This window comes from Phaenicophaeus curvirostris, chromosome 3 (genome assembly GCF_032191515.1).
Source record: "Phaenicophaeus curvirostris isolate KB17595 chromosome 3, BPBGC_Pcur_1.0, whole genome shotgun sequence".
Classification (NCBI taxonomy): domain Eukaryota; kingdom Metazoa; phylum Chordata; class Aves; order Cuculiformes; family Cuculidae; genus Phaenicophaeus; species Phaenicophaeus curvirostris.
In genome coordinates, this window is record NC_091394.1 from 49,302,817 (window position 1) to 49,317,705 (window position 14,889).

General features: G+C 36.8%; 1 protein-coding gene across 3 annotated transcripts in view; it reads right to left on the reverse strand.

Moving 5' to 3' along the window:
* Nucleotides 1-14,889, reverse strand: part of ROCK1 (Rho associated coiled-coil containing protein kinase 1) — a 96,251-nt gene that overhangs the window by 42,489 nt on the left and 38,873 nt on the right. For all 3 annotated transcript variants that reach the window (XM_069853953.1, XM_069853955.1, XM_069853954.1), the window contains exons 5-12: nt 13,915-14,090; nt 11,505-11,589; nt 9,610-9,754; nt 9,179-9,317; nt 8,212-8,303; nt 7,823-7,982; nt 5,242-5,308; nt 1,157-1,245 (exon numbers count right to left, since the gene is read on the reverse strand). In XM_069853953.1, the coding sequence (XP_069710054.1) occupies nt 1,157-1,245; nt 5,242-5,308; nt 7,823-7,982; nt 8,212-8,303; nt 9,179-9,317; nt 9,610-9,754; nt 11,505-11,589; nt 13,915-14,090 (953 nt within the window). The remainder of the gene's footprint in view (nt 1-1,156; nt 1,246-5,241; nt 5,309-7,822; nt 7,983-8,211; nt 8,304-9,178; nt 9,318-9,609; nt 9,755-11,504; nt 11,590-13,914; nt 14,091-14,889) is intronic.

The following is a 14,889-nucleotide window of genomic DNA, read 5'->3' on the forward strand; positions in this document are numbered from 1 at the left end:
TCTCTCTGCTGAAGCAATGTATGAGAACACAGCACTGTAGAGAGAGTGAGGTTAAACACCATGTCAATTAACTGGCAGTAACACCAACACGTCCATTGCATTTTTGTAGCCAGCTATCCCTCTTCAAAGAGGTAACAGAAAAGACACAGATAATTTTACCTGGCAGGTATAATAAGCAGCAGTTACAGCAATATATCACATCTACTAACTAAATGGTATGACGTATCAGGAGACACACTGTTGTGGTATGCCAACTTCAACAGTACTGCAAGAAGACAGTTACCAAATATCTTCCAAGTAAAGCCCATTCTTCTTGTGGAAAGCAATCAGAACATGCAAATGGTGAAGCTGTGTTTAAGCAACAGTGCGGTGTCACACACTCTATATTCCCATTTGACCATTCTGGCTACCAGTTCCCACATAAGCAATTTGTACAGCTACTGACTTCGGTCCTCATTCACAAGCCTAAATTCTTCCTATATCCTATACCTAGCATTGCCTTATGACTTTATTTAGGCGTTCAGGAAAAGAATTCAGGAGAAAACAACTGATGGGAATTTAGTTTGCATGAATCTGAGTAAAAAATTCTGCTTCTCAGAAAAGAAACCCAAATGTTCATCTGTAAGTGTAACTGTAAGAACTGGGCAAACTCTTACATAGCTACTCCTTCAACACGGTAGAAACATGACTTTAGAAAGAAATAGTTGCTCTTACCTAATAGTCACACAAAAAAAAAAAAAAGGAATGTGATTTTCCAACAAACTTCATGTATTTAGAAATCAGACAGTTAATTTAATAATCCAATATGTGTCATATGTACCCTATTTTATGTTTTTAAAAAAATCAGCATGATCATTGAGTACCTCTGACAATACAACATCTGAATTCAAAGTACTGCGTACTCTCAAGCATTCAAGTTTTCAGAAAGGATATGTGTTATATGGGTGCCAATGAAAACAAACAATAATCTTCATACTCTATTAAAAAAAAACCATTCAACTATTGTCTTAGAATTACTTAAGCCCATGCCCGGAACTCCCTTGGAGAACTACAGTACCAGTCTTACTGTTATTCTGGTAATTCCTGAAGTAGTAATACAAAACTGAAGTGTAAGATGAATTCAAATTACGTAAACAATTAAAGTTCAAAGTCTCACCTGCACTTTTGCTCCATTTCATCTTTCAACTGCATTTCATTATGCAGTTGTTCTTCCAACTCATAGATCATCTTCTGCATATTTTCCAGCTTTAAATATATATTTGTACAAGAAAGAACATGCATTAATTTTTAAAACTTCAAAACCTTATTTCAGAATATTGTGTTGCTTGTGTTATATCACAGCTTGCTCACTTCTATCTAAACACTACATTTTTACCTTATTAAAATGTGATTTCCCCACCCCAAAAAACCTAAAAAAGTTAATAACAAGAAACAACTTTCATTTTACTCAGTTTTATCACTTGAAAGCACATCAAATTTTAAGGTTCTGAATAGTTCCGTCAAAATTCACCAGGCTAAGTTACCTAAAATAAGGAAGATTTTACTTATCTTCAGAATCAAATTAAAGATATTACTGCAAAGATGTAAGAAAGCATTTTAATTAGTCTCAAATTTTCTTCTTCTAGTATGAACCACTAGGTGTATTTCGCAACACATCTTCAGGCTCTCAAGTTCAGGAAGCAGAATCATGCCTGTCAGTTACTAGCAATGGAGGGGAAAATGCTCGTAGCACCTACTCAGTCAGAAAGAGTTTTTACAGGTAGCACTGTACTAAAGTTTGAAAATAGTAACCAGCTTCAGATGCTAATATAAGGCATTACTGTATAGCACGTACTGTTTGCTAGCAAGATAAATTCAGAGATTCATTCTTTTCATGTAGTCTTAAAATATCTATCTTCTACTGGATCTCTGGGCACAATAATCCCATGCCATCATCAGCAAAATCCTCAGTTAACAAGATGGTGTCAACTTTGAGGAAGCTCATTAAGTCAACCCCATGCTGATTCACCCTTTTAAACCTGTTCACTGCCCTTGTCCGGATTTCAACCTTATTTAGCTTTCCTACATTTCCCTCAACTCTCTTGGAATCGCACAGAGAAGAATTACAATCCTAACCTAGATGCTCTTCCAAGTAACATATCAAAGCGGTTCTGACCTTTGGCTTACTTGTTGTAACTTAAAAAACTGACAATTGCCACAATCATTCCACAAAAAGGAGCAGCAGAACAGTTCCTCCTATGTCTACTCTTCCTCTTTTCCTTTTCCCCACAGAACATGCTTAGAGAAACTAGAACTACTCACTAAGATCATAAAAAGGGGATATTAATGCTTGCCTCCATTCTTTCTTGACAGCAACCGTAAGTATTCTCAACACCCTGTGCAGTCCTAAACTAAGGTTTCAGTTTGGAGATATATTGTAGCATGCTTTATCCATATTAGATGAGAAAGTTTTAGGTGTTTGCCTACTTCCTACTTTCAATCTGATCTCCTTCCCACTGTAGTAGGACTAAAGCATGGGGCAACTCAGGTGCTCTCAAGAACTGGGCATCCTTTCTCATTTACTCCTTTTCTTTCTTTTCTTCATGTTCTTAAGCTGCTCTGAGGTTTTCAGAGGAAGAACACAGACATGGTGACTGGGTACGAACCGGAAACTATGTATTGTTTTTTTATATTCACTGCTCTATTTATCTATTTATCTAACTATCACAAAGCTTTGAGACATCAAGGCAATACCAGAATAGATTTCTTAGCTCTTACAGAACAGCTCTGGAAAAGCCAATTACTGGTGAGACATACAACATAACACCATGCAGGTGAGACAATGGCTGGAACAAAAAAATCACAGAGATGGCATCTAAATCTATACTTTCAGGAAAAAGGAACAAGAACCAGCATGCAACACAGTTATCTCCTTGGTATGAACCACTGAGAAACAAAGCAAGAAGGAAGACTATTTAAAGACTAGCTCTCACCTTAAGAAAAAGGGACCACAGCTAATGCACAAAAATAAAGGATAAACTTGATGATCTCAAAGGTCTTTCCCAACCAAGTAATTCTATGATTCTATAAAGAAGTTCAATATAACTGGTCTTCCACTTCGTGGTTACTCCTTTTACAACCCTTCCAGACCGGCTGCACAGAGGAACTAAACAGGGTAGATGAGGAACAGGTCCAAAAAGGCATCTGGAAACTGAGGTATTTCTGTGCTGACTCTTACTAGTTTGGATCTCAACTGACTCTTTCTTGCTTTTTTCTGTCTCTGGTTGCTTTTGTAGTGCTGTACCCCAATGGGCCTAAGCTTGCTGAGCAATATAATTATATTAGACTTCCAGAGAAGTTCTGCACAATCTGATACCAATAGACTAAATAATACTTTAAGAAAATCCTGAGTTATAATCAACTCAGTATAAAAGTATTCCTTTATGTTTTAGTTTCTTCTTAGTTTCCATTTTGAGTAGGAGGTGGGGAAAGAAAGGAATATGGAAAAGCCTGCCTACAACAGAGAAGCCACGAAAAATCCCTCTGGAACTGCCATCCTTTTTTTTTATCACCATGGCATAGTGTGTCTGGTTCTACATCCTGAACAATGAAGAAAACTGAAGACCTAGTGCAAAACACTTTGTTAATCTCTCCTTTCTTAATAGCTGAACTGTTTACAGGTGGTTATGGCAGCACTAAACCAAAGTAAATAATCAGATCTTCAAGGTGTGAAAGTCAGTTAAACATTTAATTCCATTGTTTTCCCACAAATTTCTTGGAAATTTCTGGCACTCGGTCCCTCCCAAAACCAGTACCAAGCCAAAATGCAGGCAGACCAGGTAACATCTTGTGTTATATTTCCAGAACTAATTTGCTAACAATGTATCAACATTACCGTTTTCATTGCAGCATGTAATGAAAGAAAAACAGCTGAGAAAGAACTGTGGGGTGAAAATACTTCATAGTAAAGACTTAACATTTATTTAAAACTGTCTGTATCACTCACATCAATCCAGATCTTCACCTCTCAAAATTGTTAAAATCACAAGACATTCAAATACAGCTGACAATACTGACAGGACTCTTGAGGCATCTTTAACTACGTGCAGGTGCCTGTGTCCTAGTAATTATGCCAATTCTATCCAGTAACTCTTCCAACTCAACCAAAGGCTAGTACAGAGCTTTAAGTATCTGCAAATACTTGAAAGTCTGGCTTTGGTTTTAATTTTACCATATCAACAGCCAAACACTTCTGAGGAAAACAAGATTTACAAAACATATCAACATACATAATGAAACAAAGGCACTTCAGTGCTTAATAACTTCAGTTAGGCCAATAAACTAAATAGTCTGTTCCCCTATCCTTTACAAATTTTCGCTGAGTAATACCATATATCATTAACATTTGTATATTGCAGGTTTATGAGAAAAGGGAACATGCATCGATACCTGCTTCTCTTCTGCTTTAGATGAAAAACATAACAGAACAAAATACTCACAGAGTAAACCATAGTCAAACCTAAGAAGATTTATTTTAATTATCAATTTTTTGACAAGTGTTTTTCTTGTGGAAATAATGTAATTTCTAAAATACCAAACCATTTTAAAAGAACATCTTGATTTACACTAGAACTTAAATCCAAACAGGCCTTGTTTCCAATACCTCAGTGTAGCTTCCTGGAAACCTGACAGCCAAGAAGCTTGGGAAGCAGTAACTGCAAGAATTCCTGGACATCTCTTGCTAGGTGAACTGCTCTATAAATGCAGATACTCTGTTCCTCAATTCGCATTAGCTTGTGGGACACCCTTAGGAAGGAACACACGACCCAAGCTCGGTACATAATCTGCCACCTCCCACTTAGTGCAAAGGAAGTCCAGCCCCAGCAATAAACTGGCACATTGCTGGGAAGCCCAAGCTTCCCATTACACTCACATCTTGATTCCATCATTGTCACAAAGCCAGTACATACCTGGGACTGATAAGACATTTCAAAAATAATGCACAAACTCATTCACAAAAAGAGTATGCAGTTTCAGCTATTTTATCCCACTTCAGGTAAAGCAATGTTGCATGAAGAACTGAAATTCTGCTTTTCCAATAACTGTAGTAACTTTTTACTAAACAGTTAAAATTATTCATTGATTTCCCATATTTGAAGCACTAAAATAATTTGAGACATTTAGAACTCAACCAGTTTATTCCCATATATGCAACAGATTCTTTATTAGGATCCAACAAAGCTGAAAATCAGTGAGACTTACCACACTTTTATCCACACTGGAGCCTGTTCCGTTATCGTTGGAATTTTCTGCAGAAACAGCTAAATACCTGTAACGACATTTAAAAAGTTTGATTTTAAGAGATATTTAAAAGCAAGGTCATAAAACCCCCCCCAAACCGAACAGAACACAATCATCCCAAAACATAACCCCCAGATTTTTTGCTCCACAATGTGGATAATCAAATAGTAACAAGATCAGATTTTCTAATTTCTGTATTTATTACACCTTAACATATATGCACATTTAATTGAAAAACTCACATAATTTATTGTAAAGGGAAAAGTAGAAAGCTGCAGTAGACCTTTAGAAAAAAGGATTTCTGCCAAATACTAATAGAACCACTTTTCTTTTTTTTAATAACCATTAAAAAAAATCTTTGCTTTCCATGGTTACAACACTGCTATTGGCTTCCATCCCATAAATATTTACTCAGGCACTTATGCAGCAAGTAACAGCAATGAAGTGAACTCTGTAGAGATTGTGTAACTTCCAACAAAGTTACTAAGAGTTCCACACACAAAAAGTTTGCCCTGAAGCCAGTGTTCTTGTTTTACGTAAGTGTTTTCTAAAAATACCTCAAATTTCTATTTGTCTTGATTCTAAAAAGTCAAGCAAATAAATACAAATTACTGGTTTTAAATTCTTTTGGTATTCAATGTGATATTCTTGGCCTGATAACTAATCTAGAGAGACGTAAAGAGTCTCTGACTGCATCAGATCACGTGAGGAATATCTTTTCGATATGTGAAATGAGGAAGATGGACACATCCTCTTTCTTGATTCCTATGCATATTTTCACATATATAAAAACCTCTCCAAAAGATCAAGGAGGGTAAAATCACAGACATCTCCAAAGCCATGGTCAAATTAAACATCAAGACTGCTTTCAGACAATGAAATGACAACGAGGAAGGGGCCTGCCACCACATCAGGGCTGTTGAGCAGTGAGAATGTGATATTTAGACAGGCACAGTACTAGCTCCATCAGAATCCAGAGGAGAACACACAAGCCAGACAGGGCTGCAAAGTTCTCAGCTGCTATTCTGAAATCTGTGTTATAGGTGAAGTACAACAATAAACAACCATATTTCCAAGTTTGTAAACAACAAGATCACAGTATTCTATACTGAAAGATTGTACTACTTCCTTTAAAGGCAGAAGTCACATAATTTTCCTAGATTTCCGTTTCCTTAAACTATCCAGCACACATGAATAAGATGAAACTGAAGGAGGGGGAGAAATAAACGTGCAATTTTTTTCTAAATATGTGATTTTATTAAATGCTTGAACTATTTTCAATAAGAAAGGGAGTAAAAGTTAGGTTTACAGGTTTATCAAATATGAATGGTCACTTCAGACTTTCAAGACTATCACACCAGCAGAGTATTATGGGACAGAATCCAATTCTGTGATAACTTATTAGTTATAGTAAGCCTACAAAGTTATGATAGCATTTAGTAGCAGAGTTCTTCAATGACAGCACAACACAGCCACTTAGTTTTCTAAATTCCTCATACTGGTCCCCAAGAAGGAAGAGGCAGACAGAAGAAATTCAGTTATAAAAAAGCTTGTATATGCTACTTTAATACAGTCCAAAATCTTCCTGCAATGCAAAAATTAAGACTTTTTAAAATTAGACTAAAATCAGAACAGTAGATGAAATCACTGAACTGAATTCACACAAACTGTATGCAAAGCTTGCAAGTCCTTCCATGCCTCACTATCCAGAAAGCAACAAAAACTCCATCTCTTCGCAGAGATGGAAAGAATTTCACCACAGGCTCGGAAAAGTGGCTCCCCTTCTATTCAAGGACAAAAACCAGATTTGTTTCCTGTAAGGCTTTCCCTTCTAGAAATGCTGCTAAAAGTAATAGTTTCTATCCAACATGGTCTGCTAGAAGTTTTAGCCCACTTTAAGCCTGACTGACACCCACCAGAAATAAAATAACTGTTAAAAGCATGAATTAATATAATTTCAATCAGTATCATTTAAAGACTTCTAAGCAACAGTGAAAACTTTAAAGCATCACAATTTCACTCTGCTGCAGATAAGTACTTCAGAAAAAAAGAAAAATTACGAAGCAGGTAACAGGCAAGTAGAAAATATTTTATTTCTAGTAACCCAAAATTTAATTTATCAAATACTAAACCACTGATGTAAAGCATGGAATCTCCATATAAAGCATAGGAACAGTATTTGCAGTAAAACAAAGTGACGTTCGTATCCCCGACTCATGACTCTACATATATAATTCAGTGCTCTGCAGGCAACTCTGCTTGGGAGTGGCAACAGTGCATTTTTCTTGTTTAGCTTCTGCAGTACCACTATATGATGTTCTTAGTGAAGAATAAGACATTCACAAATTTAGTGTGATGTTTTGAGGTACTGATGGCTAGCAGTACTGGTTATCATTACTGAAGCATCGTAAAAGTACAATTTATTAGGATTCTGAATCATTACTAAGACTCTGAAAAGGCTTTTATCAAAATACTGGTTGGTAAGAGTCACAAACAGTGTCAACGAAAGAACATCCCATTAGCTTGCTTTCTGCATACATACCGACGGTTGCTGTAGTAAGTAAATCCTACAAAAGGAAGCTGGTTGCCCACAAATGCTTTTGGTATAGGAAATGTTTCTTCCTCTCCTTTGTCTTCTTCCAGATCATCAAAATTACTAGTGTCAATGTCACTGCTTAAGTCAGGCACAACTGGTGCTACAGCTAAAAAAAAAGCAGAATAGTACAAAAATGATCACTGTATTATTCAAGTGATGTAATCAAGAATTTGGGTGGGGAGGGGGAATTTCTCTTCGGTGTCTAAGCAATAGCTTTCCTTGGTACAAATTAAATAAAAACTCAAATTCCATTAAAATGAAATATGTCGGTCCTTTGGCTAACATAATAAATAATTAAGTCAGATTATGGTGTCTAAGAAAATCATTATACTTACTGTCTCTCAGAGTTTCCCAAGCCCATTGATCATTTTTGAAGAAAAGGTGCCGTTTAATTTCTTCTACACCATTTCGTCCTAGTCTCACTTCCCTGTTAAAGAGTGTTCAGGTTAAGCATGGAAGATGACACAAATTATTCTGAAGCAAAGATTCTTTCTAAGGCACAATTGTACAATGAAGATAAATTACCTCTCAAACTAAGCTAAGAAATAGTCATATCTCTAAGTTTTCATATGAAGATATCTATATTTCAGAACACAGCCCGGTTTTAATCTGGTCCGTAAGAAATCCTGCTGCTACTGTTTGCTCCATCGCAGATTGGCTAGGCAGCTGCCAAGCAGCAGCTAAGTTCCACTTTTTCTAGGAGTTCCTGCTATCATTTGAATCCCAGGCAGCCCAAGTGCAGCAGATCCCTCCTCCTTTGTTAGTGCTAGTTCTCAAGCAAAGGTTATGCCTACATTAATAAGTAGCGTGGGTATAACAGGAATGCAGTCACAAAGTAAAACAGACCTAACATCCACATTGCAGACGAGCTTCCCTTGGGCTGACTCTGCCCTGATGTTGAATGCCCACTAAGAGCTGGGAATGAGTTAGGGGCACTCCTGAAATGCACCTTTTGCTTTACCTTCATCCAAAAGGAATCTGTTTTGCATGCCCCGCAACACTGTGCAACACAGACCGAGTTAGCAGTAGCTGTTACTATGGAGTAACACTTCACATTGAAACTAAATTTATAAGGCAGATGTACTTATAATAGGAGTACTTCCCTTCCCCTGATATACACGCTACCACCATAAACAGCGGCAGCAACCATTGGTGACTCCTCTCCCAAATACTCACTTCTGTTGAGCAATTTAGAAGTCTACGCTACATATATATCTACACCTATATATAGATGTTCTTCAACATGAGAAGAAATACTCTTAATGAGGCTTACTTTCACTTTCAGTAGAATTTAAATCTTACCTATCAGTTAAAAAGGCACAAATAAGGTTTTTTGCCTCTTTAGATATATCATTGTCATCAGGGAAAGTAAGGGAATTCTTATGGTTCATGATCTTACTGTACGTTCCAACCAAAGAATCTGCATAAAATGGTGTATCACCTGAAAAAGCAGCAATGCAAAAATTAAAAAATAGATGAAAAGTACAGTAGAACTGATTTACAATATTTGAACTACATACACAACAATACAAGCAACTAAGTGAACAAGTGGCAAGGACAAATGTTTGAGAACTCTGCCAGCGTATTTCTAAAACATATTCTGTAAAAAACATGATCAGTAAACCACAGCTTATGGCAGAAGAGTAATAAACTGAGCAGTTAAAAACAACAGCGATTTTAAAATAAGAGTCCAGTTAAGCAATACAGTCAATTCTGATCATCCTACAACTCACCTACAAGCATCTCGTACAAAAAGACTCCAACTGACCACCAGTCGCATTCTCGCCCATAATAACCATCACCACCCTGGGACTTCAATACTTCAGGAGAAATATAGTCTGGTGTTCCCACAGCTGTATCACATCGTACCATGCCTTCCTAAAAACAGGATGAAAACAGCCAGGCCCAAATATAAGACCCAAAATTGCAAAGATTTCCAAGAGTTTATGCAGCCTAAGCAATATCAATAGATAAACACCAAGTTTCGTTGATGAACAGATGTCCTTTTTTGAATGGACATTTTAACATTTTTAAATTCTAAGCTACCAAGTCCAGGACAAAGCATTAGATTTGTCTAACACAGCAAAAGTTAGTTTAAAAATCCCAGCTTAAGGTCCAAAAAGTAATCAGAATTGCATCTCAGTACTGTAAACACTGCACGGCCTCTCCCAATTCTGCCAGTATATGTCATATACTGCCAAAATATACCATAAATAGGGGAAGTTCCTCTGTTAGCATAAATGGGTCGACATCAGGAATTTTGATGACAGGATCAGATAAAGTGCAAGTTTTTCACCTCTGACCCAATATACTTAATGCCAGGAAGTCTAAATGTAGATGAGGCCTTGAAACTCTTAAGTAGACAGGCTTCAAAACAGGTAACAGATGACGAAAACTTTTGATACTTCTCATGTCCCTGAGAAAGGGCCTGCAGAACAGATCAGTCACACTGGAGCTGGCATCTAGAATGCTGAAGCTGCAGCCACACGCCACTTTCCAGTGCCATTCAGGCATTTCTGAAATAATCCTAAGCCATTCCTAGAAACGGATCAGTAGAAAACCTTGCATAAAAATACACAACTAAGTAAATATAACAAACATAAATCCTGTGTTGCATATGGAGAACATCCAGAATGCACCTAAATTAACGTCCCATGCTGAACAGCTTTCTCTCCCACAGAATAACCTTTCTCTTTCAAAAAACTAGTGGTACCCATGACTAGGCTCAAGACTATCCAGTCAGCTTTGTTCAAAACAGCACAAAATATAAAGCGTTGTTGATGCAAGTTTATTTCTGTAATGCTAATATACAGCAAAGCGTTGCAATTTTTTTTTCTTTTAATTTCTGGCTATCACAGCTGAAACGCTAGGGTAATGTTTCTTTATGTTTCCAAATTCCTCGCCGTTAAAACCACAAGCCAGGCAAGGATAAATCTGTATTAAGTCAAAATAAAGGCAAATTTTGTGTCAGCTGTTCCACTGAAGAGGATTGCTAATGACTTGAGGCAACTCCTTCAATTTGTATGCGTAACAGTACTTGTTTTTCATTGGTGCCTTTTGTTTATGGCAAAGCAGCAAAACACAGTGATTTATTGAAAGCTACTAGAATATGTTGAGAACACAATATACATATTGCACATGCTCTGTTAGGTACCACATATTTCATAGTGTTTTCCTCATATAGGTGTCCACGCTGACACAAACCAATCAGAGTTTAGTGTAGGGAATAAGAGTGCTTCACGGTTGTAAACATTTTTTTTTAGTGACCTCGGGACATATTTTTTAAAATAAATTCTATTACATTCTTTAACCTGTTTCCTCCAGACTTGCCATTTCGCTACATCAGCATATGGCTAATAAATACAGTTGGGATTCAGTGACATACACATCAGTTTGATTCTTTCATTACTGACGCACTATGTAAAAGAAGTTGATGCAGTCCCCACTTCAAGAACCATTTCTGCATTCTGCATTGGCATTGAATAAGATGCATAAAGAACAATAATGGGAATAGAGTGGAACTTTCGACTCTTCTCATCTAGCTAAAATGCTCTCAGTATATTTTTTTTTCACTTTTAAGCATGTTTTCCTTTCACAAACAGAAAAGCAAAATTAAAAACGTGTTTACCTTGTTCATCTTCATACAAGTACCAAAATCTGCTAGTTTTAAATGACCAGCTTTATCTAGCAGCATATTATCAGGCTTCACATCTCTGAAAGGAGAAAAAAAAATATCTGTTTAAAAGCACATAAATTAATTCAGTTTACGAGAATAGTCAAAAGTAAACTATTTTTCAGATGCAGCATTGCAAGGAAAAGCACCAACATGAAAGCATCACTATTTACTCAATTTTTTCTGCTTTGTCCACATGTCACATCCAACACAGACAGCTGAAACACAACATTTAAAAAAATGATAATGGATGTGGGAAAACAGTCTTAGGTCACCAAATTTAACACATCTGTAGAGATTAATCTTGAACTTCAACTTTCTAAAACACACTCGCTCGCTGAAGTATCTCTCTGCTAGGATCCAGCTACAGAAAAAAAAAATCCATTCTGGTTCTGAGTTTGCCTTGAAAACATAACTTCTTCTCTGTACCACTTCTATTTTAAGGGAACAAATGGACGTCATTTTCAAAATTATATTAACGTGAACAAATATTTTTCCGTGGCTCAAAACTATTGCCTTATGTCCTTTTCCACAAATTACTTCTGTTATAGGAAAGAAGTTTTCATGAAGCAACTGATAAAGTTCAGCACATCTAATATTATTACATATACTGACGCAAATTAATATTGTAGCTTGAAACAACTATTAAGAAAGTGGAACATGGATTTCTGAAGAAAGTTTATTTCTGGGACATCTAAGGAAAATTCTGGCCATACCTGTGAAAAGAAATGCCGTAGAAATAGAATAATATTAGTTGGGAGGGTTTTTTTTGTTAACACCCTTGGTTCAACTGCTTGATCAAAGTACAGCTAACAAACTTAGATTCAACTTCAAAGCTATATTAGGTTTCTCAGGGTCAAATCCAGTCAAATTTTTAATTTTTTTTCAAAGACAGAGATTCCCCAACCTCTCTAGGATTCTCTTCTGCTATTTGACCACCCTCACAGTGAAAAAATAATTCCTAATGAAGAGTTAGATATTCCCTTGCTGCAACTTGTGTCATCCATTGTCTTTCATCTTTTTGGTGTGCAACCTCCAAGTCTGGCTCCACCTTTTCTATAAAGTCCCATTGGGCAGCTGATGACTGAAGCTTTCTGTCTCACCTGATCACTGTTCATGCTGTGAATGAAAACACAGAGCTGACCTCAGTATCAGTGCTGTGAAGATCACTGGTGGCTGACTGTTGGCTGGATGTTGTACTACTGAGCACAACCATTCTAATATGACTACACAAAATGCCTTGCTAAATTACAAACAAACAACACACATTTCTCTCATCAGTGGAGACTGTCATCTCATTGAAGTCATTGTTTGCTAAGGCATTCTTTGCCCTTAGTAAATCCATGCAGACTGCTCCAAACCACTTTCCAATCCAGGTGCTTGGAAATAGTTTCCTGAGAATTTGCTCCATAAGATTCCCAAAGAATGCCCTTAGGCTGATCAGGACCAGCCTGCAGCTCCTCTCATCCTCCCCTCCTTGTGGCAAGACAGTGTGCCATTTGATTCTTTGCAATCATAGGGAATCTCCCAACTGCCACAAACTTTCAAAGGTGACAGAGAGCAGTACCATGAGGATGATGGCCAGATCATTCATGACCCACCTAGCACCTTAGACATGTGTATTTCCAGTCTGCATAACTGGGACTCAGCTTGATCTTCCTCTGCCACAGCAATGCTTCACTTCCCCAAGCTCCACCACTCCGCACAGGACCCTGGGAGGGCTGAGAGCTGCACTTATCAACAAAAGCTGAGGGAAAGGCAGCAGTTTCAGTCATTTCCATGTCCTTTTTCACACCTTTTCTCACTAGGTCCCTGATCCACTAAGGAGTAGGCCCACGTTTTCATCAGTTTCCTTTCATTCCTCAGATTTGAACAGACTAACTCCAGTGGAACACAAATTAAAAAAAAAAATCTGCTGGTGACAAAATAATCTACATTTTCAGGAAAAAAAAACTTGACACTGGCAAATTCTAAAGCCTGCTGTCTAAAGCTTGCAATACACATGTACAAATGGATGATTCAGCCAGACAATTTATCCATTAGATGCAGTATAGTTACATAATTTATGATGGCCTGGATCCTACTCAAGCAATGGATTTATAGTTTGTTTTAATTTGCTTTCGGTTTTTTTCAGAAGCCTATGTTAACACTGATCTTCTGGCTAAATTGCAAATTAAGCATTCATATACTATGTCTTCTGCAAACTCTTACTGTATTTTCTATTGAAAAAATTGTTCTTCTGCTCCTATATAACACAGCTGAAAGCAGACAACAGATAAAAGTTGAAGTATAAAAAAAGAAAACCGAAGTCATTCCAGCAGCATCAGGAACAAAACAACACTATGTAACAACACTTCTTTTTCACCTGTGTATGAAACCCATTGAGTGAATTGCATCTAATGCAAGTACAACTTCAGCAGTATAAAATCTTGCCCATTTCTCTGGAACATCATAGTTGCTCATTAAATTCACAAGGTCCCCACCAGGCATGTATTCCATCACCATGTAAAGGTAACGGTCATCTTGGAATGCATAAAATAACTGTAAAAAGAAATAAACAAAAACCAAGTCACAGAATGTTCCAGTAATCTTTAATCTTTTGCATACTGCAAATCAAAGGAAATTACGTACAAACTGATTTACAGACTAAAAGAATTGCTTCAACTACTGCAACAACTTTGCATCATCCAGCAGACCTCCTAAAAAGGAATTAATCTCTAGAGTAAACTTCAGCCAGATCTTCCGCCCCTTTAAATCACAATGGAAGGAGTAGAGTCTCGGTTATAAATTAAGATTAGTGGAAGGGGTGTAATAAATTTTGAGATAATTTCAAATACTCATTGCATAAGAGGATAAAATGCTTCCTTATTCACCAGGATGCTAGTTGACAAATACATAAACATGAAACCACTGTATTGCAAACATCTGCCCAATTCGCTTTGTGCTACAACTAAATATTTATTATTCTATTGTCAATGTATTTATTGTTTAGAAAGTGAGCTTAAATTTTAAACAACTAACTAAAAATATTTCCATTGCAGTTGCCAATGCTCTGTTCAACATGAGCAGTGCAAGTAGATTTAAGTTTTCTAACTTAAAACATTTTGAAAATCATTAAAGTACTATTCTGGACAAGCACTCTTAGACAGACAGTAATACAGTTACCTATTCAATCTAGGTAAATTTTGAATGATATTACTTAATTCTAACCTAAAAGAAGAATTTAGATGCTTAAGGGTAAGAAGAGTTTAAGTGAATAAGTTAACCTGCACACACACAGCACACTCTCCATATAAACTTCAAAGGTAGCAATGCCCCTCAAAAAAAAAATGGTCAGTGA